This window comes from Muscardinus avellanarius (assembly GCF_963383645.1).
Source record: "Muscardinus avellanarius genome assembly, chromosome: 6".
Classification (NCBI taxonomy): domain Eukaryota; kingdom Metazoa; phylum Chordata; class Mammalia; order Rodentia; family Gliridae; genus Muscardinus; species Muscardinus avellanarius.
Genome location: NC_137791.1, coordinates 42,758,061 through 42,784,760, shown reverse-complemented (window position 1 = coordinate 42,784,760; position 26,700 = coordinate 42,758,061). Strand labels below are relative to the sequence as shown.

The 26,700-nt window shown below is 36.9% G+C and overlaps 1 protein-coding gene across 6 annotated transcripts in view; it reads left to right on the top strand.

Annotated features, from left to right (window-relative positions):
• Positions 1-26,370, top strand: part of SEC24B (SEC24 homolog B, COPII coat complex component) — a gene marked incomplete at both ends in the record, with an annotated part of 92,237 nt that extends 65,867 nt beyond the window's left edge. For all 6 annotated transcript variants that reach the window (XM_080697307.1, XM_080697309.1, XM_080697308.1 and 3 more), the window contains 16 exons: positions 205-331; positions 1,479-1,588; positions 3,603-3,715; positions 7,824-7,942; positions 10,573-10,628; positions 10,868-11,074; positions 13,729-13,852; positions 14,244-14,402; positions 15,114-15,287; positions 16,659-16,769; positions 17,508-17,683; positions 19,301-19,438; positions 20,201-20,305; positions 21,090-21,182; positions 25,919-26,022; positions 26,256-26,370. In XM_080697307.1, coding sequence (XP_080553433.1) covers positions 205-331; positions 1,479-1,588; positions 3,603-3,715; positions 7,824-7,942; positions 10,573-10,628; positions 10,868-11,074; positions 13,729-13,852; positions 14,244-14,402; positions 15,114-15,287; positions 16,659-16,769; positions 17,508-17,683; positions 19,301-19,438; positions 20,201-20,305; positions 21,090-21,182; positions 25,919-26,022; positions 26,256-26,370 — 2,031 coding nt within the window. The remainder of the gene's footprint in view (positions 1-204; positions 332-1,478; positions 1,589-3,602; positions 3,716-7,823; positions 7,943-10,572; positions 10,629-10,867; positions 11,075-13,728; positions 13,853-14,243; positions 14,403-15,113; positions 15,288-16,658; positions 16,770-17,507; positions 17,684-19,300; positions 19,439-20,200; positions 20,306-21,089; positions 21,183-25,918; positions 26,023-26,255) is intronic.
• Between the last annotated feature and the right edge of the window lie 330 nt (positions 26,371-26,700).

Genomic DNA, 26,700 nt, shown 5'->3' with positions numbered 1-26,700 from the left:
TTATGGCATGTGAAAAGAGAGGGAGACAGCTTGATAGCAGCTTATGTTGCTCAGCACATCACTGAATTCGATTAATATGCTCAATCGAAAACCACATAAAAACACAGTTATGATTTATCTTCCATATATGAAACAGAGTAGTATGTGTCCTGTTTTTCCTTTGGGTGCTTTTTGTTGCTACAACATCTTTATTTTCTTACCCAGCAATTACCAGTGATAACATCAAACACCATTGTGAGGTGCCGATCTTGTCGAACATACATCAACCCCTTTGTGTCATTCATTGATCAGCGTAGATGGAAATGCAACTTGTGCTATAGAGTTAATGATGGTAAGCTTTAAAATACATGTGTTGTAATATTATTTTCAACATTTTCTGACATTTTGTCATTAATTTGTTTTTCTCCTCGTTCCCTTAAAAAATAACTTCCATGAGCCAGGCGTGGTGGCGCACGCTTGTAATCCCTGCGCTTGGGAGGCAGAGACAGGAGGATCGCGCAGGTTCGAAGCCAGCTGCGCGCGCTGGCTTAGGAGACCCTATTTCCAAATAAAAATGTAAAAATAGGTCTGGGAGTGTAGCCCGGAGGTAGAAGGGCTTCCAGGAACCCCAGTACCACCATAATAATAAAAATAATAATAACTTCCATGCTATTTTTAATGGACAGGAGATTTTAGGCTAGTGTGTCTTCATGTGGGCCAATAAAGGAGGTATTGACAATAAGTAGAGTGACAGTGAGGGCCATGTAAAAAAGTTCATAAAAGAATTAGTGATGGTCACTCACGTGAGCTCATGTACTTGAGACCTAAGATTGCCTTCCATATGTATATTTGACCCATTCAACTCAGACCTTTATCAGTGTTCGTGGACTCACAGGTATGTATGTGTCTGTCAGTTGTCTCCTTTACTCATTTCTATAATTGCTTTCAGATTTGCATGTCATGAGATATAATAAATTATGATACAAGTTTAAAAAACAAGGCTACCTATGTCCTGGTTTCCTTACAGATTTCAGAAAATAAATTTATTATCCTTCATATATGTATGCATGCATGCATGCATGCATGCATGAGAGAGAGAGAGAGAGAGAGAGAGAGAGAGAGAGTGTGTGTGTGTGTGTGTGTGTGTGTGTGTGTGTGTGTGTGTGTTTTACTAGGGATGGAACCTAGGGGTCTTCTACCTCCAGGCCATAGTCTCAGCCCTGTTTTTTATTTTGAAACATGGTCTTGCAGAGGGACCTTATGAAGTTGCTGGACTGGCCTCAAACCTGTGATCCTCCTATCTTAGCCTGTCGAGTACTAGAACCACAGGCATGCGCCACCATGTTGGCTTTAGTCCATTTTTAAAGAAGGCTTAAGGGATTCCTTTTTATCATTAAATGTTCACAGAACTATTGGTAAGCCTCATAAATACTGATAGTAAAGGTTTTTAATTCTAGGCATATTACTAAATTTGTACTGAATTCCTGTCTGTCGTCTAGTTCCTGAAGAATTTATGTATAACCCCCTCACTCGATCCTATGGAGAACCTCACAAACGACCAGAAGTTCAGAATTCAACTGTGGAATTCATTGCTTCTTCAGATTACATGGTAACTATTTTGAGCTAAAAGGGGTCATGGGCCCCAATTGAATTGGTCATTGTACTTTCTTAATGTATTTTTATTTGTACTTTTCTGTTAAGTGAATTCTTTTTCAGACCTTGAAACCGTAGTATTAAATATCTAGAATAAATTGATGGTGAAAGTTTATACTTACTGTTAAGTAATATGTTAATGTAGAAAACTTTTCCTAAATGTTATTGATCTCCTAGAAGCATGTGTTAGTATTCTATCACTTAGTGTTCTATCACTAAGAAACATTATTAATAGCTTATGATGAGCACTGATATCTATAATTTGTCGCCACTTGGATTTGATTACTTGCATTTCTTTGCCATTTAACATCCAAGTCACTCAAAACAGAAAAATGACTTGGCCAAAAACTGCAGTTTTCAGGGTCTTAAAGACACAACCATCTTAACTACTTTACCCAATACAGATACCAAGATACATGAATATTGAGTACACTTAAACTTTTCTCTCTAGTTCAGTCATAAAATTTGACCTGTTCTTTAATTATATTGACCCTAAATCTCCTTCTTCTTTTCCACTTGCAAAAATGATTTTGAGGCATAAATTCTGCTTATCTTTGTCATATTTTTCTCATTTTTAATGTATATATACATAATGTATATATAAATTTGTATATATTTCTTCTAATCCTCATTCTAATCTTTGTTGCTGCAAAAATTTTAAGTGCTACTCATGGAGAAAAGTGAATAGGAATAGCTGATGTTCAGTAAATTTCTGCCACTTGACCTGTATTTTTTATAATTATAATAGCCTTTTGTGTATAACTTACCCAGTGCTTATATAACCACAATTTTCATGTCTATCTTCATATTAGTTATAGTAAACTTTCTCTTGGTCAGTTTTATTCTCAACTTCTTACCTTCTTTATAAACTTCCTATGTTTTCAACTCTGTTTTGGACCCCTTAGGAATTTTAATCTCATTGAAATGGCAAATCAATACTTTTTTTTTTTCTGTACTAGGAATAGAACCCAGGGGCATTTTACCTCTGAGCAATACCCCCCAGCCCTATTTTTTATTCTTTTTATTTTTGAAACAGGGTCTCACTGAGTTGCTAAATAGCTGAAACTGTCCACGAACCGTGATCCGGTCTCAGCCTCCCGAATGCTTGGAATTATAAGCATGCACCACCATGCCATGCTTCAAGAAATTACTTTTAATTTTTATCATATTCTTATAACTTCGATTGCCTTTTTTTTTTAAAGAAGCCTTCATGAGCTGGGAGTATAGCTCAGTAGTAAAGCACCTCTGGGTTTAATATCCAGCATGAAAATCCCCCAAAACACATAATAATGGAAAACAAATGAAGCAACACAATCTTAGGAGCTGGGGATGTAGCTCAGTGTTACTGGTTTTCCTAACATGAGCAAAGCCCTGGATTCAATCCCTAGCTTGATAAAAATGAAAAAGTGCTTTTAGAAATAAGGAAAAAAATAAGCCGGACATGGTGGCACATGCTTGTAATCCTAGCACTAGGAAGGCTGAGATGGGAGGATTGCACAGGTTCAAAGCTAGCCTTAGCTACTTACTGAGGCTTTTAGCAACTTAGTGAGACCCTGTTTCCAAATAAAGTATACAATAGGTCTGGGAGTATAGCCCAGAGGTAGAAAAGCCCCTGAGTTCCACCCCCAGTACCAAAAAAAATATATATATATACACAGTTATAAATAACAAACAAGCCTAATTTTTCTTTAAGGCTATCTTAGTCAACATTTCTTACCAGGAATACTTTAACCCACCTGCTTAACCATTATACCTGTCTTATCATGGTTAATCCACAATAAACTTTACAAGAAAAAAAAATTAAGGAATTGTTTTCATTAGCACATAAGATATTACAGAATAGCAGTCCAAATCGTGTACTTTTCTGGTACAATACAAATGTACCTTTAGTAATGTCCAGTAGTAATAATGATATAAAAAGAATAAATTGTGACCTACTAAATAAACCACATTATTTTTATTCCTTTCAGCTTCGTCCTCCTCAGCCTGCAGTTTACTTGTTCGTTTTAGATGTATCACATAATGCGGTAGAAGCTGGATATTTGACAATTTTGTGCCAGTCACTGTTAGAAAACTTAGACAAGTAAGAATATTTTTATTAATAATATTATGTGTGTACATAAACATTTTAAGTGTGAAGTATTTATTAGCAATTTATGAATCTGTTTTTATTAAGTTTGTATTTATCTATATACCAAAAGGATAATTTCTGTCCACCACAGGATAGGGATACCCTGCTACTTGAATTATGAGTATTTAATGACTTGATATCTGAACATAAAAATTTAACATTTAGCTAGAAATGTAGATCTTGTCTAACTTTCCCTCTCACTTAGCTGACCTGAACTCTGAGGCTCAGATCAGAAAATCTGACTTGGCCAGGGTATCAAAAATCTTAATGAGCCAGGTGTGGTGGTACACCCCTCTAATCCTAATACTTGAGAGGCTGGACAGGAAAATTACAGGTTTGGCTAGCATCAGCACCTTAGCAAGGACCTCTGCAACTTAATGAGAACCTGTCTCAAAATTAAAAAGAAATAAAAAAAGACCGGACATTGTGGCGCATGCTTTTAATCCCTGCACTTAGGAGGCGGAGACAGGAGGATCGCACAGGTTCGAAGCCAGCTATGCTGGCTTAAGAGACCCCAATTTCCAAATAAAAAATATAAAATAGGTCTGGGAGTGTAGCCCGGAGGTAGGAGGGTTTCCAGGAACCCCAGTGCCACCAAAAAAAAAGAAAGGAAGGAAAAAAAAATAGGGCTGGGAGTGTAGCTCAGAGGCAAAATGCCCCTAGGTTCAATCCCCAGTACCCTCTCCCCCCCAACAAAGAATATATATATGAAACTAATCAAACATGGCTTAACCTGAAGGAAACTATGTTAAGTAACATAAGCCAGGCAGTGCAAGATAAATACATGATTTCACTCATGGAATTTTCAAACTGATTTTATACAAGTAGGGGCTAGGACAGGGAGTACGTTGGGAAGTGTTGGTCAAATGATAAAAAATTACTCTTTGCTGGGCATGGTGGTGCACACTTGTAATCCCAATACTTAAGAGGCTGAGACAGGAGGATCACAGATTCTTGTCCAGCCTCACCTACTTAAGTGAGGCCCTATGCAACTTAGTGAGACCCTATTTCAAAATAAGGAATAAAAAAAAAATAAAAAAATTGACCCCTGGGGTCAATCTTCAGTACCGCAGAAACAACAACAACAAAAATGTTTGACAGGAGTCCATATTAGAGATCTATAATATACTGTAATCTTTTGAAATATTAAAAGGTGGGTTTTTTTTGCGATAATGGGGATTGAACCCAGGGGCATACTACCTCTGAGCTACACCCCCAGCCCCACTTTTTATTCTTTTTTTTTTTTTTTTGGTGGTACTGGGGTTCCTGGAAATCCTTCCACCTCCGGGCTACACTCCAGACCTATTTTTATACTTTTTATTTTGGAAAAGGGGTCTCGTAAGCCAGCACGGCTGGCTTCAAACATGCAGGATCTTCCTGTCTCTGCCTCCCAGGCATGGGGATTACAAGCATGCACCACCACACCCGGCTTTATTCCTTATTTTGAAACAGCTCTCACTGAGTTGCAAGGGTCTCACTAAGTATCTGAGGCTGGCTGAGAACCCAGAACTTCCTGTCTCAGCCTCCCAAATGCTGGGATTACAAGCGTGCGCCACCATGCCTGGATAGATTTGAGGTGTTTTTACCACAAACATGGTAACTTTGGAAGGGAGTAACATGTTAATTACTAGATTTAATCATTCCTAATTTAAATGAAATTAATAATAAAAATGTTTTAATGTTGTTTTTGCGGTACTGGAGATTGACCCCAGGGGCATTCTACCTCTGAGCTACACTGCCAGCCCTATTTTTTTTATTCCTTAATTAATAATAAAAATGTTTTATATTTATTGTGGTACTGGGGATGGAACTCAGGAGCATTCTACCTCTGAGCTATACTCCCAGCCCTATTTTTCATTCTTTATTTTGAAACAGGGTCTCACTAACTTGTGGAGGGCCTCACTAAGTAGCTGAGGCTGTCCGCGAACCATGATCCTCCGGTCTTGGCCTCTCAAATGCTGGGATTACAAGCGTGCGCCACCACGCCCAGCTAAAAATGTTTTAAATTTTAAAAATCTTAAATTTGCTGGGCGTGGTGGCATACGCTCGTAAGGATTGAACCCAGGGGCATTCTACTTCCAAGCTATACCCCCAGCCCTATTTTTTATTCTTTTTTTTTTTTTTTTGAAACAGGATCTCACTAAGTTGCAGAGGACTTCACTAAGTAGCCTCCACTGCACACAAATAACTACTTGATTACAACAGGAAATAGAAACATTAAGAAAGTTTAAAAATAGTATATGAAGCCGGGCATGGTGGCGCATGCTTGTAATCCCCGCACTTGGGAGGCGGAGACAGGAGGATCACGCAGGTTCGAAGCCAGCCTTGCTGGCTTAAGAGACCCTGTTTCCAAATTAAAAATATATTTTAAAAAATAGGTCTGGGAGTGTAGCCTGGTGGTAAAAGGGTTTCATCCCCAGTACCACCAAAACAAACAAACAAACAAAAAATAGTATATGATAGGATAGCAGCAATGTAGTTACATATTTTTGGAAAAGGCTCTGAAAACATATTTTTGAGAAAGTAGTTCAATGCTAGTGTAGATTCAGTTCACCATGATATAATTAGATATTGAGGTATATCAACAGTCTCTACTTGAGCTGGTAATAAATGACCCTAATACTCAGCGGCCAGAAAAATCTTAAAGAAGTCAAGATTAGTCTTTGGAAACATCATGAATGTTGACCATGACTATTGGTGAACTGAATACATGTGTTCTGCTCATTGAAATTTTTTCAGCTTACTTTGTGGACTCTGAGTATCCTGATCAATCATACTTAAGGGTAATGGTGCTCTTGCTTGGGTACACATTCTAGGTTGGCATCTTATTATATTCAAAAAACATTAAAGGCATTGCTTTTGGATAAATATAAATAACTGAAGTTAACATAGTTAGAGGTGCTTACTGAAATATACTTCTTTTTTTTTTTTTTTTTTCTTTTGGTGGTACTGGGGTTCCTGGAAGCCCAGATTGATGATAAATAAAAATAAATACAATTACATAAGTATGTTTTTGGTTTAAAATTTTGCTCATTAAAATATAATTTGCAAGCTGGGCGTGGTGGTGCACGCTTGTAATCCCAGCATTTGGGAGGCTGAGACAGGAGGATCTCAGTTCCCGGAGAGCTTCAGCTATTTACTAAGGCCCTCTGCAACTCAGTGAGACCCTGTTTTAAAATAAAGAATAAAAAATAGGGCTGAGGGTGTAGCTCAGAGATAGAATATCCCTGGGTTCCAACCCCAGTACTACAAAAATGAAAAAAAAATCTAATTATATTTTTATAATTATAACTAATATAATTAGTTATAATTATAACTAATTATAACTTTATAATTAGTCTTATTGAAAAGTATTTGTCATTCTATATTTAAAGTCTTAAATGAAATATACAATTGTCATAAATTAGAACTGAAAAATAAAAGTAAGTTTTTACTTAATCGATTGTTTCACAGAAAAGTTAGCCAAAAGCTTTAGGTTTTTAAAAGCTTTAGGTTTTTAAACTAATTTCAGATTTTCTTTCCTTTTTTTTCTTATTTGAATAATGATGTAGCTCAATTTTCTGAAGTAGGGATTCTAACCATGTAAGTTGGTTCATCTGAAAATGAAATATTTTATCCATTTGTTCATTTGTTTTGTGGTACTGGAAATTGAGCCCAGGGGCATTCTACCTCTGAGCTATGCGAACCAGATCCCCGCTTTTTTGTGGTACTAGGGATGGAACCCAGGGTCATTCTACCTCTGAGCTACACCCCTGGCCCTATTTTATTATTTTATTTTGAAACAGGGTCTCACTAAGTTGTGGAGGGCTTAAATTGTTAAGGCTAGCCACGAACCTGTGATTCTCCTGTCTCAGGCCTCCCAAGTACTGGGATTACAAGTGTGAGCCACCATGCCAGCTCTATATATTGGTTTAGATTGAGATAATTTTTTTGTCGCCTATAAAAGTGCATGTATTTATGTGTGTATATATATAGTTATTTTTAAAAGACTTAGCTCACTATTTCATTATTTTCTGAAATAGAATATTTTACTAAGCAATTTTAAATTATCAATCTGTAGGCTTCCTGGAGATTCACGAACAAGAATAGGCTTCATGACCTTTGATAGCACTATTCATTTCTACAACTTACAAGAAGGATTATCACAGCCTCAAATGTTGATTGTATCTGATATAGATGGTAAGCAGTTGGCAAAACTACAGACTTTGTTTTTGTCTTGTCATATCCTGTTTGAATAATTTGGAGTACTGTAGTGTTGTTTTTTATTTTTTATTGGTGTATTATATTCATACATCATATTGGGTTAAAAAACTTGTGGATACATACATGTAACACATCACCGATTCAACCCCTACCAAATTCCCATCCCATTTTCTCCCCATTCCTCCTTCCCTTGCTTGGCTTAGTGGTTGATTTCAATATGTTCAAGTACATTGTGTGTTTTAGAGAATTTCCTTCTTCCCCTATCCCATCCCCTCATTTAGGTTGTCTTGTTTGCTCCTCTATAGGATTTCCTTTTTTATCTAGGGTTCCTCCTATGACCCATTTCTCCTTAGTTTTCACATATTAGGAAAAGCATCTGATTTCTTATTTTTTGTGACTGACTAATCTCACTTAGTATAATGTCCTCCAGTTCCGTCCATTTCCCTGAAAATGATGTAATTGAGTTATTTTTAATGGCTGAGTAAAATTCCATTGTGTACATATCCCACAGTTTTGTAATCCATTCATCTGTTGATGGACATCTTGGCTGGTTCCATAGTTTGGCTATGGTGAATTGTGCATCTGTGAACATAGATACACATGCATTCGTTTGGTAGTTTGGTTTCCTGTTTTTTGGGTAGATACCCAGAAGTGGTATTGCTGGATCAAATGGTAGATTTGTTCCCATTCTTCTGAGGATTCTCCATACTGTTTTCCAAAGTGGTTGCACTAATTTGCAATCCCACCAACAATGTCTTAGAGTTCCCACTTCTCCGCATCCTTGCCAGCATTTGTTATTGTTGTTATTTGTGTTTTGAATGATGGCCATTCTAGTTGGAGTTAGGTGAAATCTCAGGGTAGTTTTGATTTACATCTCTCTGATTGCCAATGATGTTGAGCATTTTTTCATGCATTTATTGGTCATTTGAATTTCTTCTTTCATGAAGTGTCTATTTAGTTTGCTTGCACATTTTGTTATTGGATGATTTGCTTTTTTAGTGTTGAGTTTCTTGAGTTCTCTGTATATTCTAGATATTAGTCCTCTATCGGAGGTGTAAGTGGCAAAAATCTTCTCCCATTCTGTTGGCTCTCGGTTAAGGTTCTTGACAGTTTCCTTTGCTGAACAGAAGCTCTTCAGTTTCATGCAATCCCATGTATTGATTCACCTTTTAATTTGTTGTGCCTTTGGGGTGTTGTTGAGAAAGTGTTTATCTGTGCCTATGTGTTGCAGTGTTGGACCTATGCCCTCTTCAAGGAGCTTCCAGATCTCTGGTTTAATTTCCAAGTCTTTGATCCATCTTGAATTGACTCTTGTGTAGGGTGAGAAAGTGGGATTAATTTCCAATTTTCTGCATATGGTTATCCAGTTTTGCCAACACCATTTGTTGAACAGGCTATCTTTTTTCCAGTGTATGTTTTTGGCCCCTTTGTGAGAAATCAATTGGCTGAAAGTGTGTGGACTTGTTTCTGAGTCTTCTATTCTGCTCCATTGGTCTATGTATCTGTTTTTATGCCAGTCCCATGCTGTTTTTATAACAATGGCTAGTTTAAAGTCAAGTATTGTGATTCCTCTTGCATGGTTTTTGTTGCTGAGAACTACTTTGGCTATTCTGAGCTTTTTGTTATTCCAAATAAATTTAAGGACTGATTTGTCTATGTCTGTGAGGAATGATCTTGGTAGTTTAATGGGCATTGCATTGAATCTGTAGATTACTTTGGGAAGGATGGCCATTTTAATTATATTTATTCTGCCAATCCATGAACATGGAATATCTTTCCATCTTCTAAGATCTTCGATTTCTTTTTTTCAATGTTTTATAATTTTCTTTGTAGAGATCTTTTACCTCCTTGGTTAAGTTTATTCCTAGGAATTTTTTTTGTGTGTGTGGGAGATCCTGAGTGGAAGTGTATTCTGAATTTCTTTTTGAGTGGATTTATGGTTGGTGTACAGAAAAGCTTCTGATTTTTTAAGATTGATTTTGTATCCAGACACTTTGCTGAATTTATTGATCAGTTCTATAAGCCTGGTTTTGTTGAGTTTGTTGGGTTTTCTAAATATAGTATCATGTTATCTGCAAATAGTGAAAGTTTGAGTTCTTCTTTTCCTATTTGTACTCCTTTGATTTCCTTTTCTTGTCTTATTGCTCTGGCTAGAGTCTCTAGTACTATATTGAAGAGAAGTGGTGATAATGGACATTCTTGTTTCGTTCCTGTTTTTAGGGGAAATTCTTGAAGTTTTTCCCCATTTAATATAATCTTGGTAGTTTAATGGGCATTGCGTTGAATCTGTAGATTACTTTGGGAAGGATGGCCATTTTAATGATATTTATTCTGCCAATCCATGAACATGGAATATCTTTCCATCTTCTAAGATCTTCTTCGATTTCTTTTTTCAATGTTTTATAATTTTCTTTGTAGAGATCTTTTACCTCCTTGGTTAAGTTTATTCCTAGGAATTTTTTTTTTTTTTTTTTTTTTTTTTTTTTTTTTTGTGGGAGATCCTGAGTGGAAGTGTATTCTGAATTTCTCTTTGATGAAAACTAAGTTTTCTAATTTATTATCTTTTTTACTTGAATTGTTGATTAAAGTGTATCTTTTCTCTATAGATGTTTTTCTACCTACACCGGATAGTTTACTTGTGAATCTACATGAAAGCAAAGAGGTAAGACTGATTTATTTTCTTGTAGCATCAAAATATTTCAGTCATTTCAGCTGTTTACTAGATGCTAATATTTATTTACCTGATATATATTAGGCAGTAGATAATGGTAGGTTGCATATGTTTTGACTCCTCACTTTACAGTCCCCAGAGATGGAGTGACACATGCTATATTGTGCTGTGTTTTAAAGAATTTTGCCTTGCCTTCTCAGTAATTCAACGTTTAATCTTTGTTTTCCCAGCTTATAAAAGACTTATTGAATGCATTACCAAATATGTTCACCAATACGAGAGAAACGCACAGTGCCCTTGGTCCTGCACTTCAGGCTGCCTTTAAATTAATGTCTCCAACAGGTGGCCGTGTGTCTGTATTTCAGACACAGTTACCTTCCTTGGGTGCAGGACTTCTGCAGTCCAGAGAAGATCCTAATCAAAGATCCAGTACAAAGGTATTTTATGTTTATCTTCTCTGTCATATCCAAAGGTGTTTTCTACTTCTTATAGACAATGTAAGTATTTTTTAATTTTTTAATTATTTTGCTTTTTTACTTCATTAGTAATACAAACTAGTAAGAGAGTGTAAATCAAATTATCTTTTCTTTGTATGTTGCTGTGTATCCTTTTTATTACTTTGCAAGCCATAAAAATTTAGAAGTCATTTAGTCTAATCCTTTAGTTTTACATATAAGGAAACAGATGAAAGTATCTGGCCAAAGGTTAAATAACTACTTAATGGAAAACATGTGGCCTGATTTTCTGAGTTCAGTATTTTTCCTGTTGTACAAGTAAGAAACTTATTAAATTTGAGTTATCATCATTTAACATGCTCATTTTAATAAACTTTTTAATTATAAAGAAATACCTATCATTGTATAAAACCTAGAAAGTAGAAAAATATATAATCCATTACTAATATCACTTTTTTTTTTTTTTTTTGGTGGTACTAGGGTTCCTGGAAGCCTTTCTACCTCCAGGATATACTCCCATGGGCTACACTCCCAGACCTATTTAACTTTTTTATGTGGAAACAGGGTCTCTTAAGCCAGCGGCTGTCTCCGAACCAGCACGATCCTCCTGTCTCAGCCTCCCAAGTGAGGGGATTATAAGTGTGTGCCACCACGCCCAGCTACTAATACCACTTTTAAGATACTAGCATTTAGGAATACAAACATATAAATAAGCATAATTAGGCATCATACATATATTGTTATTTTGTTGCTGGTGCTGGGGATTGATTCCAGAGCCATTCTACTTCTGAGCTGTACTCCTAGCCCCTTTTATTTTTTATTCTGAAGCAGAGTCTCACTAAATTGAAGAAGCTGGCCTTGAACTTGTGATCCTCCTGTCTCAGCCTCCCAAGTACTGGTTATGGTCATGTGCCACCACACCCAGCTTATGTGTTGTATTTCTTCACTAGGCTTTTTCATTTTGGGCATTCTCTGCGGTCTCTAAAACCATAAAAGCTACACACACACACACACACACACACACACACACACACACATCTTAGTAAACGGAAAAGTACTTTAACTTAACTATTCAATGACTAGGTGACATTAATTAAATCTTCCTTAAGCATTCACATGCGGTCTCTAAAACCTTAAAAGTTACACACACACACACACACACACACACACACACACACACATATCTTAGTAAACAGAAAAGTACTTCAACTTAACTATTCAATGACTAGGCGACATTAATTAAATCTTCCTTAAGCATTCACACTCTCTTATTGTGTTGAGAGTATATAATAGCATATTATACATAATAGAGAGCATATTTTCTTTTATTTTTGTTTTTGTGGTACTGGGGATGAAACGCAGGGGCTTTCTACCTCTAAGCTACACTCTCAGATCTATTTTATATTTTATTTAGAAACAGAGTCTCACTAAGTTACTGAGAGCCTCACTAAGTAGCTGAGGCTGGCTTTGAAACTGTGCGATCCTCCTGTCTCAGCCTCCCAAGTGCGGGGATTACAAGAGTGTGCCACCACACCCAGTTTAGATAGATAACATTTTAATCTATAATAAACAGTGCTTGCTCTAGAGCCAGATCTCTTGGGTTTATATTCTGGTATCTACCACTCAATAAGTATAATTTTGGTCAAGTTAGTTAATCAGTTTTTGTCTCAGTTTCCTTATTTGAGCAAGGTAGATAATAATCCTTTGAGATACTGCTTTGTGTGTGTGTGTGTGTGTTTGCTGGGGATGGAGCCCCAGGTCATTCTGTTTGAGCTACACCCCCAGCTCTATTTTTTAAATTTTCATTTATTAATCTATTTGTTTATTTTGGTACTAGAGATTGAACCCAGGGAACTCTGCCTCTGAGCTAACCACCCATCCTAGCTATTTTTATTTTGAAGGTCTTCCTAAGTGTCCAAATTGGCCTCGAACTTGAGATTCCCTTGGCTCCGTGTCCTGAGTAGCTGAGATTACAGGCCCCATGTCTGGCTGAGATTTGTGTTATTATGAGAATTAAATTATTTAATTTAGCTGGGTGTGGTATAACAAGCATATAACCCTAGTACTTGGGAGACTGAGATAGGAGGATCACAGGTTTGAAGACAGACTCAACAACATATATATTAGAGAATATGGTGTAGCTCCAATGTAGAATGCTCTGGTCCATCCCCAGTAAATAAATAATTAAATAAATTACTTAATTTATCCGGACTCTGTGGTACATACCTGTTATTCCAGTATTTGGGAGGCTAAGGTAGGATCATAGGTTCAAGACCAGCCTCAGGAATATAGTGAGGCCCTTGGCAACTGAGCAAGACCCTGTATCCAAAATAAAAAATAAAATGAGTTGGTAGGGGTGTGACTCAAAGGTAGAATGCCTCTGGGTTCAATCCTAAGTACCTCCCAAACTATTCAATTTGTATAAAAAAAAAACTCAAGCAGTACTGACACATAAGTGGTTTTCAAATAAATATTAGCTATTATTATAGGAAATCTGTACCAACTATCTAGACATTTAAAAAGTTTCCTCATTTTAGTAGTGGGCAGAGGATATCCTCTTCCTTTTTATAAGAGAAACATTAAAACATGTGGATAATGTAAGTTTGGCACTCTTACTTTGTGATCTATTTACTTAGGTGGTGCAACATCTTGGCCCCGCAACAGATTTTTATAAGAAACTTGCTTTAGATTGCTCAGGACAGCAAACTGCAGTGGATTTGTTTCTTTTAAGTTCACAGTATTCTGATCTTGCTTCTCTAGGTAAGAACATGTTATTGTGTTTATCTGTTTGCATAGACATTTTTAGCACGTAGTCTAAACTCTTCAGAAAACTTTCTCAGTACTTTTGTGAGAAAGGTATGTGAATTAGGTACGTAATGTCTATGAAGATTATTGATAAACTTTTAAGCCCTATACAGATATAAAGTGCTTAGTACTTTACTTTGTTTATACAACATGATTCCTTGCCATTCTGCTCAACAATAAATTTTTATAAGTTATTCTATTTTCTCAGATTTATATTCTTCTAGAACACTTTGGCAGCTTAAGCTTTCTTATTATAATTTAGATTTCTTCATAATGTAGAATTTGTATATTGTAAAGTAGTATTACTACTTCTGCAACTTACACTTTTTGTATTTCTCTCTTAAAGCTTGTATGTCCAAGTATTCTGCAGGCTGCATTTATTATTATCCATCTTTCCATTATACTCACAACCCTTCGCAAGCAGAAAAGTTACAAAAAGACCTAAAACGATATTTTACAAGAAAAATTGGATTTGAAGCTGTTATGAGAATAAGGTGTACTAAAGGTATGAATGTGTAAAAATTATGCTTTATTTACTTACTTTCTGTCAAAATAAGTGAGCATTTATATAGTGACTACCTGTAGTGATGTCTGTTCAGCATACATTTCAAATAGTCAGTTGGTTATTCCCGGTTTTAAATATATATATAATTATTACATAATTATTGCCCAGTTTTTTAGTAACTTGTATAATAGATAAAGGTAATGTTTTGGCCTATCCAGGAGGAACCTAGAAGAAAGCCCATATTTCAAGTGATTTTGATAAGAATTGGGAGAATATGGAAGATCTTAAGTGAAAACTGGCTAGTTAAGGATTTTTGCCTTTATCAATAATTGCATTTATTTTGGGAGGTTTTTTGCAAATATTTACTAGGGGTATTCGGATCCTTACTTTAAATATGAGTTGCATAGTACCCTCATGTTTAATTTTATAAGTTAGGTTTCTGCCTGACTTCAGAGCATATATGAAAATATGTTAATAAGATTAGGTATCAATACAAGTAAAATGTATAGTCTCACTTTTATATAACCTACTTGGCTCTTCGAATTAGTCTTTCGAGCCTCTTTCTATACTCCAACTATATTCCCTTTGTTATCCTTTTGATTCAAAAATCAGAATAATAAAAATAAAGCTGTTATTTGAAATATAACGTAAGCTTGAAGTAAAGATACTTCTGTTACTTCATCTTTTATACCACGTTTTCTCTTTTGTTAGGTCTTTCAATGCACACTTTCCATGGAAACTTCTTTGTCCGCTCCACTGATTTGCTCTCCCTTGCCAATATCAGTCCTGATGCTGGATTTGCAGTGCAGTTGTCAATTGAAGAGAGTTTGACCGATACTTCTTTAGTGTGCTTTCAGACAGCCCTTTTGTATACATCAAGCAAAGGTAATGTTATCTGAGATGAAATAGATCCTGCAGCATTAATTCTCCCTACTTTTCCCCCTACATCACTGCTTTTTAGTACAGTGGGGAAAAGAATGAAAACAAAGTGAGAAGTAATCCAATTCACATTACTCAAACACATGTTCTTTTGTTTTCTTTCTCTTCTTACCTCTCACTCTTGAATCTTTATAAAGAATAGTTTAGCTGGGCAGGATGGCACATACCTGTAATCCCATGCTTGGGAGGCTGACACAGGATGATCTCAGGTTTGAAACCAGCCTCAGCAACTTAGCAAGACTTAGCAACCTAGGGAAAGCCTGTTTCAGAATAAAAATTTAATTATGGTTGGGAGTGTAGTTCTGAGGCAGAATGCCTCTGGGTTCAATTCCTAGTACAAAAAACAAAGTTGTGTTTTTTTTTTAATTTATGGAATTCTTGTATTCCTAAAATTATGTTTCTGGTAAGCAACTAATGCTAAATCCTGCTATATCATCCTTTGCATTATTTTGCCCTGTGAAATTAAAAAACTAGTAATTAAGGCTTATTTTTTGTTTGTTTGTTTGTTTGTTTGCGGTACTGGGGATGGAACTCAGGGGTATTCTACCTCTGAGCTACACCCCCAGCCCTATTTTTTATTCCTTATTTTGAAACAGGGTCTCACTGAGTTACAAAGGACCTCAGTAAGTAGCTGAGGCTGTCTACAAACCGTGATCCTCCTGTCTCAGACTTCCAAATGCTGAGATTACAAGCATGCGCCACCAGGCCTGGCTAAGGCCCATTTGTTATTTGATAGCCTGAGGTTTTTTTTTTTGTTTGTTTGTTTTTTTTTTTTTTGTGTGTGTGTGTGTGTGTGTGTGTGTGTGTGTGTGTTACTAAGGGTGGAACCCAGGGGCTTTTCTACCTCCAGGCTATACTCCCAGACCTTTTTAAATATACTTTATTTGGAAACAGGGTCTCACTAAGTTGCTGAGAGCCTCACTAAGTAGCTGAGGCTGTCTGCAAACCTGTGCAGTCCTCCTATCTCAGCCTCCCAGATGCTGGGATTACAAGCGTATGCTACCACGCCTGGCTTGACAGCCTGAGTTTTCTGATATTTTTCTTTGTTGGGTGTTAAGTTAGAATGAATAACATTAAAATAAAAACTAGAACCTAATGTTTATGTACAAAATAGAGTTTATGTACATAGTATGTAGATTTGGAAGAGTAATTTTCTTTAAAACATGTAAATTGTAATGTTTTTACATCTGGTTTTTTTTACAAGTTTTATTGGTAATTAACCAAAATAATAATTTGATTAAAATTTTGACCTGTTCACTTTCTTTCTTTCTTAACCTAGTATATTTTACAGTGACATTTACTCAACATTTTCTTTAGGAGAACGAAGAATTAGAGTGCATACACTGTGTTTGCCAGTGGTAAGTTCACTAGCAGATGTATACGCAGGAGTGGATGTACAAGCTGCCATCTGCCTTCTGGCAAATATGGGTGAGTAAAAAGTGAAGGAGCAGACAAAATGCAGTTTTCTGTCTATAAAGCTGGGGCTTTAACTGTTTTTTAACCAAGATATCCCTCATGTAAAAAGTGTCTGCTATACATTTTCATTTTTTGCAGAGTGAATTAGACTATTCTTACCTTTTTTACTCATTCTTTGTTTTAATAATCAATACTTGAACAAACATGGATGATTCTCATAGACATTATGCCAAGTGAAAGTAGCTAGACTCAGCCGGGCGTGGTGGCGCACGCTTGTAATCCCCGCGCTTGGGAGGCGGAGACAGGAGGATTGCGCTGGTTCGGAGCCAGCCTCGCTGGCTTAAGAGACTCTGTTTCCACATAAAAATGTTAAAAAATAGGTCTGGGAGTGTAGCCCGTGGGAGTGTATACCGGAGGTAGAAGGGCTTCCAGAAACCCCAGTACCACCAAAAAAAGAAAAAAAAAGAAAAAAAAAAGAAAGTAGCTAGACTCAAAAGGCTGCCTCCATATGATTCCAGCTATATGACCCTCAGGAAAAGGGGAAATTATCCAGTGGGGAATATATGAGTGACTGTCAAGACTGAGGACAGGGAGAGAGTTTTACTCCAGACAGGCTGTGCAGGGAGGGCTTTTTGGAAAATGTGTATCTTGATTGTGGCAGTGACTACCTGGCTCTGTGTTTGACATGTACAGATCTGTATCTCTTTTAAGAGCACTCATTGAGATCTAATTGTTTGGGTTGCTTTCCAGCTGTGGATCGATCCATTTCATCAAGCCTGTCAGATGCAAGAGATGCCCTAGTGAATGCTGTAGTGGACTCACTGTCTGCATATGGCTCTACTGTCTCCAATTTACAGCACTCTGCATTGATAGCACCCAGCTCCCTGAAGCTGTTTCCTCTCTATGTTTTGGCCCTTCTCAAACAGGTGGCTCTCTATATGTTGTTATATTTCATGAAGTTAAAAAAATTGTAAATACATATAAAAAGAAATGTAGGTTGTTGCTTTTTAATATTTAAACTAGAGGATTCTACATTTTAGCATAAGAATTTAGGGTGAAAATCATTGGGAAATGAAAGTACACAAATACATTATGATTTGTGAGACCAAATGCTCTCTTTCCTTTTTTTTGGTACTAGGGATGGAACTCAGGGGCATTTTGCCTCTGAGCTATTCCTCCAGCCCTACTTTTTATTCTTTATTTTGAAACAGGGTCTCACTGAGTTGCAAAGAGCCTTACTAAGTAACTGAGGCTGTCCGTGAACCGTGATCCTCCTGTCTCAGCCTCCCAAATGCTGAGATTCCAAGTGTGCGCCACCACGCCCGGCTGTGTGTCATTCAGTTTTTTATACTGGGGGTTGAACCCAGAGACATTCTACCTCTGAGCTACACCCAACCCTCTTTTACTTTTCACTTTGAAACAGGGCTTTGCTAAATTACTACACTGGCCAAACCTGCAGTCTTCCTATCTCAGTTTCAGCCAAGACCCTGGGATTACAGATGTGCGCCACGACCCTGACTCAACTCACTTTCTCTTTCCTTTTTTTTTTTTTTTTTTTTGCCAATGCCATGGATTTTTATTTTTTCTTTTTATACTTTTATTGGTGCATTTTAACTAGCCATCATAGTGATATTCAAAGTGATACATTTGTTTTTTTATATACTTTTATTGGTACATTATAGTCAAACATCTCAATGGAATACAAGACATGTGAGGATATACAAGCACATATATTAGCCTTTATCCAGTCACCATCCCATTCCCTCCCCTTCCCTGGATCCCATGCTTGATTTAGTGATTGACTTTGATATATTTAAGTACATCATGTGCTTTAAAGAGATTCCATCTTCCCCCTCCCATCCCCTCTGATAGGTCCCCTTAATTGCTCCTCCATAGGCCCTTTCTTCAACTAGATTTCCTCCTTTTACCCATTTCTTCCTAGTTTTTTGTATTAGGGAAAGCAGAAGTGATACATTTGTACATGCACGCATCACTTGGTGTATTCCCTCCGCATCCCACCCCACTTCCTTTTTCTCCCTCATTATACCTGTTAATGAGATTGGTGACACTTTCATATATGAACATAACATTATTTCTCTCCTTTCTCCAGTTTCACATATGAAAAAAAGCCTAAGACCCTTGACTTTGTAAGACTGACTAATCTCACTTAACATAATTTAATTAATAAAATTTTCCTATTTCTGGCAATGCTTAGGTGATACAGATGCTAAAAGGGACTCTAAGGAAAAGATCTAATATTTATTGAACATTTTCCATTGTTTCAAATTACCATAATGAGGGCTCTATGTACACCATCATATTTAATCCTGACAACAACCTAGAGAGGTTTAATTTTCTCAGTTTTAGCTCAGAGAAGCTTGAGTAACTGCTCACATACCTATTAAATACCAGCTAAAAATCTAATATGGGTCTGTCTGATATGAAGACATGTTTTTTTCTAAGATTGAAGGTATATTTATTTGTTTTAATATTTGTCTACTATATTTATGTTTTACTTAAAAACATGTATCTTTTCCTTGTAGAAAGCATTTAGAACAGGTACAAGCACACGCCTGGATGATCGTGTATATGCCATGTGTCAGATAAAGTCTCAGCCACTTATTCATCTAATGAAAATGATTCATCCCAACTTATACAGGATAGACAGATTGACAGATGAGGTATGTATCATCCAAGATACCCCAGTTCTTTTTTATTTTTTATTTGGAAACAGTCTCACTAAGTTGCCGAGGGTGGCTTTGAACCTACACTCTTCCTGTCTCAGTTTTCCAAGTACTGGGATTACAGTCATGGGCTACTGCACCTGGCTGGTTTTACTTTTTTTCTTTCTTGTGATACTGATGATTGAACCTGGAGGGACTCTACCTCTATGCTACACTCTCAGCCATACTTTATTTTTATTTTGAAACAGGCTCTCACTAGGTTGATGAGAGTTTCACTACTTGCTGAGGCTGTCCTCGAACCTATCATCCTCCTGTTTTGGCCTCCCAAGTACTGGGATTAAAGGCATGAGCCACCATGCCCAGCTCTGTTTTTTTTTTTTTTTTTTTTTTCTTAGAGTGTCTTGATTCTACAACCAAGGTGATAATGTATAATCAATATTTTTAGCATCATAAAATTATCACATGTCATATTTCAGTATTTTTTAAGTGACCAGTTATAAGTGGGGTTAGTGACCAGTTAGGAAAGAAGGAAGATGATGTGGGAGAGGAAGAAGATGAGGAGGAAATGGGAATTTTGAAGTGAAATTGATCAAATTATGATTTTAGGTATGTGCAAATTTGGCACAGTGAAACCCTCCATTTTGTATAATTAAGGTTTGGCCCCTAAAAGAAGTCATTAAAAAAATGTTAGTGGCCATTAACTGCTGAACTGTGATGACAATATTACAAGCTTATTCACATGCTACCTTTTCTTTTCAGGGTGCGATACACGTTAATGACAGGGTGGTACCTCAGCCACCTCTTCAAAAGTTGTCTGCAGAGAAGCTGACCAGAGAAGGCGCTTTCCTAATGGACTGTGGCTCTGTAAGCACCTCTACTGACTGGCACAGGAGAATCCTTGCAAGAATCCCTGTGTTCACGGAGCAGGCAGGAAGGGGGTCAAGAGCTGCGAGGCAATAAATTATAGACTGGCACAAGAGATCCAGCTCCTTTAGATTTTTCTAGTTGATTATCATACTATTATAGATCAATTTTATTATCAGGATTATATGTACTTGATAAAGAGAAGTAGAGACCATTTCCTGTCTTCGAGGACTTTTAAGAATTATAAAATCCCAAGGGACCTCAAGAGTTTATCTTGTTGAATTTATGATTTATTGTCAGAAATCTCAGTAAAGATTGGGAGGTTAGGAGAAGTCACGTCATCGATGATGGTAAAAGGTAGCTGGTTGAGATAGCTCCAAAATGATACATTAAGAACAGGAAAAGGATTTGGATAACCATAGAAGACAGAGAGTTGAAATACAGAGACAATAATTGAAATAGTGGATGGGAAATACAGTGAGCCAGTTATCCTGACTAAAGCATTACATTCCAATTGGGGAAATGAGTGAGGAAGAAGATAAAATACATTTTATGAGAAGCCTTAAAATTTAAGAAAAGCAAATAAGAACTAAACTCTTGATTCTTGAATGGAGATGAACAATGTACCACTTAAGAGTTTTCTGTCTTAGCTATATGTCTGTTCCAACCTGCTTTGTTTAAGATAGTATGCTTGACATCTTATACATAATAATCCTGAGAGAATTGGCTATGATGAATTTTCTTAACTATTAGGGAGTTTTAATATTTTGTTGCTTTTTCAAAGGTATTTTACATTTGGATTGGAAAAGGCTGTGACAATAACTTCATAGAGGATGTGCTTGGGTATCCTAATTTTGCCTCAGTACCACAGAAAATGGTCAGTGGTTTTTATACAACTTTATCTTTTTGTTTGGTTGTTTTCCGTTTTTCATTAACATAAATGTGTGTAAGATTCACCGTGTTTAACTATTTTAAAGTGTAGAGTTCAGTCGTTTTTAGCATATTCACAGTGTACAGCCACTCGCTCCTACTGTCTAATTTCAGACCATTTCTATTACCCAAAAAAAGAAACTCCTTGTCTCACGGTTCTCACATCCCACCCTTAACCTGCTCAATTTATCTACAGATTTGTCATATAAATGTAATTACACCACTATTTGGGAAGCTGAAACAGGATTGTAGGTTCGAGGCCAGCCTCAGCACTTTCGTGAGGCTGTTTCAGATCTTCTAAAAAAGAGCTGGGGATGAGGTTCACAATGTCCCTGGGATCAAACCCTAGTACAAAAAAAAAAAAAATGGACTTACACAATATGGGGCCTTTGGAGTTTGGCTTCTTTTACTTCATGACGTTTACAAGGTTCATCCATGTGGTGGCCTATATTAGTATTTCATTCTTTTTTATGCCTGAAATATTTTGGTGTGAAATATTTTAGTACTTTTGTGAATAGTGCTACCATGAGTGTTTCTGTTCAAGTTCCTCTGTGGACGTACGTTTTTAGCTATCTTAGGTATATACCTAGGCGTAGAATTGATAAATCATGTTTACCAGAGAACTGCCAAATTTGTTTTCCAACAGCTTTAACTTTCGATTCATTTTCTAATTAACATTTTTTTCAGTAGGCCTTTTACTAAAGGTACGTTAACCAATACCTAGATAATGTGATTCTGAAAGCAGTTCTGTATATGAAATTAATTTTTAAAGGCCTACCTTAAATATGTCCTTTTTATTGAAATTACTATAATTCAGTGTAATCCTTATCACAGTATTTTATTTTTTTAACTTTGATAAATTTATTTCAGAGTTCATTTCTAAGACTTAGCAAATGAGTATTATGAGGAAAAGTTTGAAAAGAAAGAATAATGTCAACAAAGGTGAAAAACATATGAAAAGTAACTCCTGCTAAGTGAACAGTAAACCTCACTCTAAAGCTGTAGTTTTGATTTTTTTTGTGGTACTGGGGATTGAACCCAGGGGCATTCTACCTCCCAGCCCTTTTTATGTTTTTGAAACAGGGTCTCACTATGTTGCTGAGGCTGTCTTTAAACATGCCATCCTCCTTTCCCAGCCTATCACGTCCTTGGATTATAAGAGTGCACCACCACATCCCGCTCTAATTATTTAAGCACTATGACATTAGTACAATAAACATCAGTAGAACAGAATAGAGTTCAGAAATAGATCTTGAAAAATAGAATGTGGTAAAAATTACATTTTAAATCACTGTGGAAAACAATGGAATATTAGAAAAATATTCTTGGGACCACAGATTAGGAAAAACCTGAAGCTGGCTGGTTTGTGTTTGTTTTTGTTATTGTTTTACGGTAATGGGGATGCAACCCAGGGATGTTCTACCTCCAAGTGACAACCCCAGCCCTATTTTTTATTCTTTATTTGGAAACAGGGTCTCACTGGTTGCAAAGGGCCTCACTAAGTAGCTGCGGCTGCCTGTGAACTGCAATCCTCCTGGCTCAGCCTCCAAATGCTGGGATTACAAGCGTGCGCTGCCACACCCAGCTGTTTGCTTATTTCTGACATCAAATAGATCAGACTTTTGAACATAAAGAAGGAGACCATGGCCAGGCGTGGTGGTGCACACTTGTAATCCCAGCACTTGGGAGGCAGAGACAGGAGGATCGCACAGGTTTGAAGCCAGCCTCAGCTACTTAGGCTCTCAGGATCTTAGTGAGACCCAGTTTCCAAACAAAATATAAAATGGGTCTGAGAGTATAGCTCGGAGGTAGAAAAGTCCCTGGGTTCTACCCCCAGTACCATAAAAAAAAATATAATAAAGGACACCATGTAGGTCATCAAAAGAATATTTATGGTTTTTAATAATATTTAAATGGGCAAGGCCTCTATAAACTAGCAGTGTAAAAGATTAATAAGTCTGAAAACATAAAACATTTCTATTTAGTAATTAATAAATAAAGCCAAGACACAATAAAATTGTAAATACTTCTGGAAAGCCATTTTGTAATAGCTGTTGAAATTAAAATTACAACTCTAAAATAGAAAATAAAATCATATACTCTGATACAGCAAATCACTTTACTACTAAAAATATATCCTATAGATGTATTCATAGAAATGAATATGTATACATGCCTATTATACTAAGCAAGTAATATTTGGTCTTTTATTAAAATAAAAAAGTCTAGCCACCTGGGCGTGGTGGCACATGCTTGTAATCCCAGCATTTGGGAGGCTGAGACTAGAGGATTGCGGTTTGCGGACAGCCTCAGCTACTTAGTGAGGCCCTCTGCTATTCATTGAGACCCTGTTTCAAAATAAAGAATAAAAAATTGGGCAGTGGGTGTAGCTCGGAAGTCAAATGCCTCTGGGTTCCATCCTCAGACCCGCCAAAAAAAAAAAAAAAAAAAAAAAAAAGTCTAGCCAGGCATGGTGGTGCATGCTGGTAATCCTAGTACGTGGACGTGGGAGGCTGAAACAGAAGGATCACAGGTTCATAGTCAGCCTCAGCTATTTAGTGAGACCCTCTTCTTTTTTTTTTTTTTTTTTTTTTTTTTCCTGGTGGTACTAGGGGTAGAACCCAGAGGATTTCTACCTCCAGGCTATACTCCCAGACCTATTTTATATTTTTATTTGGAAACAGGGTCTCACTAAGTTGCTGAGAGCCTCACTAAGTAGCTGAGGCTGGCTTGGAACCTGTGCGATCCTCCTGTCTCAACCTCCCAAGCGCCGCGGGGATTACAAGCGTGCGCCACCAAGCCCAGCTCAGTGAGACCCTCTTTTTAAAGGGTATAGCTTGAAAGTAGAATGCCCCTGGGTTCAATCCTTGGCACTGCAAAATAATAATAATAAGAAGAAGAATGATGTCTGAAGAGAGAATAGGATGCATAATATGATCACCATTGTTATTTTCAAAAATGTATTGTATAGCCAGGCGTGGTGGCACACGCTTGTAACCCCCGCACTTGTGAGGCTGAGACAGGAGGATCGAAGCCAGCCTCAGCTACTTAGTGAGGTTCTCAGCAACTTAGTGAGACCCTGTTTCCAAATAAAATATAAAATACGTCTCCCGGAGGTAGAAAGCCTCTGGGTTCCACCCCCAGTACCCCCCCACACACACACACACAAATGTATATATGGTAATAGTTATGTACCTAAAATATATGTGGGAGGAATGATATCAAAATAGGAGAATGAGTTTTTAGTGTTGTCAGTGTGTGTGTGTGTGTGTGTGTGTGTGTGTGTGTGTGTGTGTGTTTTCCTGGGGATTAAACTGTGGCATTCTACCTCCAAATTATACCCCCACGCTTTTTTAAATTTTCTGTTTTTGAAACAGATTGCTGAATCTCACTAGATGGCTGAATCTTCCTAAATTACTGAGGCTGTCCTGGAACCTCTAATCTACGTCTCTCAGTCTCCCAAGTACTGGGATTATAGGCCTGAGCAACCATGCCCAGCTAGTTTTTAGTTTTTTTAAATATTGACATGACATGCTCACTTCGGTAGCACATATACTAAAATTGGAACGATACAGAGAAGATTAGCATGGCCCCTGCGCAAGGATGACACGCAAATTTGTGAAGCGTTCCATATTAAAAAAAATATATATATATATAGACATGACACACAAGTTTTTTACCCCAATATGATGTATGAATACAATGCACCAAATAAAAAAAATTTTTAAATAGATAAATAAATTATTGACATGAATTACAAATGTAATTAACCCAAGCTTTTCTATTTAAATATTATTATATGCTGCATACTTTAAATTATTTAATTTACTTTTTTGTTGTTTTTGTTTTTGTTATTTTGGTGGTCCTGGGGTTCCTGGAAGCCCTTCTACCTCCGGGCTACACTCCGAGACCTATTTTATAATTTCTTATTTGGAAGCAGGGTCTCTTAAGCCAGCATGGCTAGCTTCGAACCTGCGCGATCCTCCTGTCTCTGCCTCCCAAGCGCGCGGATTACAAGCGTGCGCCACCACGCCCGGCTTTAATTTACTTTTAAGTTGGCTTAAAAAAAGAAAAATATATTTTACTCTGTATATAATTAAGTGAATTTAGAACTTAGTGGAAGCCTCTTTCATTTGAATATTTCCTTTAGAAGAAACATAATAGTATAACATACTACTAGAAACATACTAATCATGGTGTATGTTTTATGGACCTAGTCTAGAAAAATATAGTATTCAAATAGAATGTCAGTGACATACATTTTTTAAAATTTATCCAGAAAAAAAGTAAATGTTTTTAATTTAAATTTTATTTTTGTGGTTGTTACAATTGGGATTGGGGATAGAGTACAAGTGGTTATTAGTGGTAGTGGGAATCATGCTCTACTTTCTTTTTCTTTTCTTTTTTTTTTTTTTTGCGGGTCTGGGGATGGAACCCAGGGTCATTCTACCTCCGAGCTACACCCCCTGCCCTATTTTTTATTCTTTTATTTTGAAACCAGGTCTCACTGAGTTGCAGAGGGCCTCACTAAGTAGCTGAGGCTGTCCGCGAACCACGATCCTCTGGTCTCAGCCTCCCGAATGCTGGGATTACAAGTGTGCGCCACCACGCCTGGCTCACTGCTAAAGTTAGTAAGAAAGGACATAGTTTCTAGTTTATTTATTTATTTATTTTTTTTACCAGACACATCTTCCAGAACTAGACACGCTGTCATCAGAAAGAACCAGATCTTTTATAACTTGGCTTAGAGATGGGAGACCGTTAAGCCCAGTCCTTCATGTAGTAAAGTAAGTACTGCTGTAGCGTAACTAGGACATCTTCCTCTCAGTACAGTCTATCTGGAATTGCTTGTCCTTGAAGCAACTTTTGAATATCGCCCAAATACATTTAGTACTAAAATCTTACTTAATTAATAACCCCCATGTCCCATTTTTCCTAAAGTCCCCATGTACTAGTAATTTTTAAATGTACAATCATTCTTTTTAGTGTGTATTTTTGATGCCTTTTTCTCTCTTTTCAGAGATGAGAGTCCTGCCAAAACAGAATTTTTTCAGCATTTGATTGAAGATCGAACAGAAGCTGCATTCTCTTACTATGAATTTTTGCTTCATGTTCAGCAACAGATTTGTAAGTGAAATAGAAAAAATTTTGAATAAGAAGGAAAAGATCCGTAACCTAAGTAAAGCATAATCTGTCACAGGAAAGGTGAGGCCCCGGCTTCCAATGTTACAGGACACAGCGCACAGCACGCTGGGCTCTGGCGGAAGGTGATGGGGAAGAGCAAACGTGACAGGTTTTCTTGAGCCTAGGTTCATGGTCGTGACGATGCAGTTCACCAAGTACACTTTGAGTGGGTTTCTACACATTTCCAGTAGTGCAGCAGTACAGTGCTCATCATTGCAAGCAGCAAATACATGTAGCTGTGTGGAATGATATGTCATAATGTAAAATTAGATACATTTTTT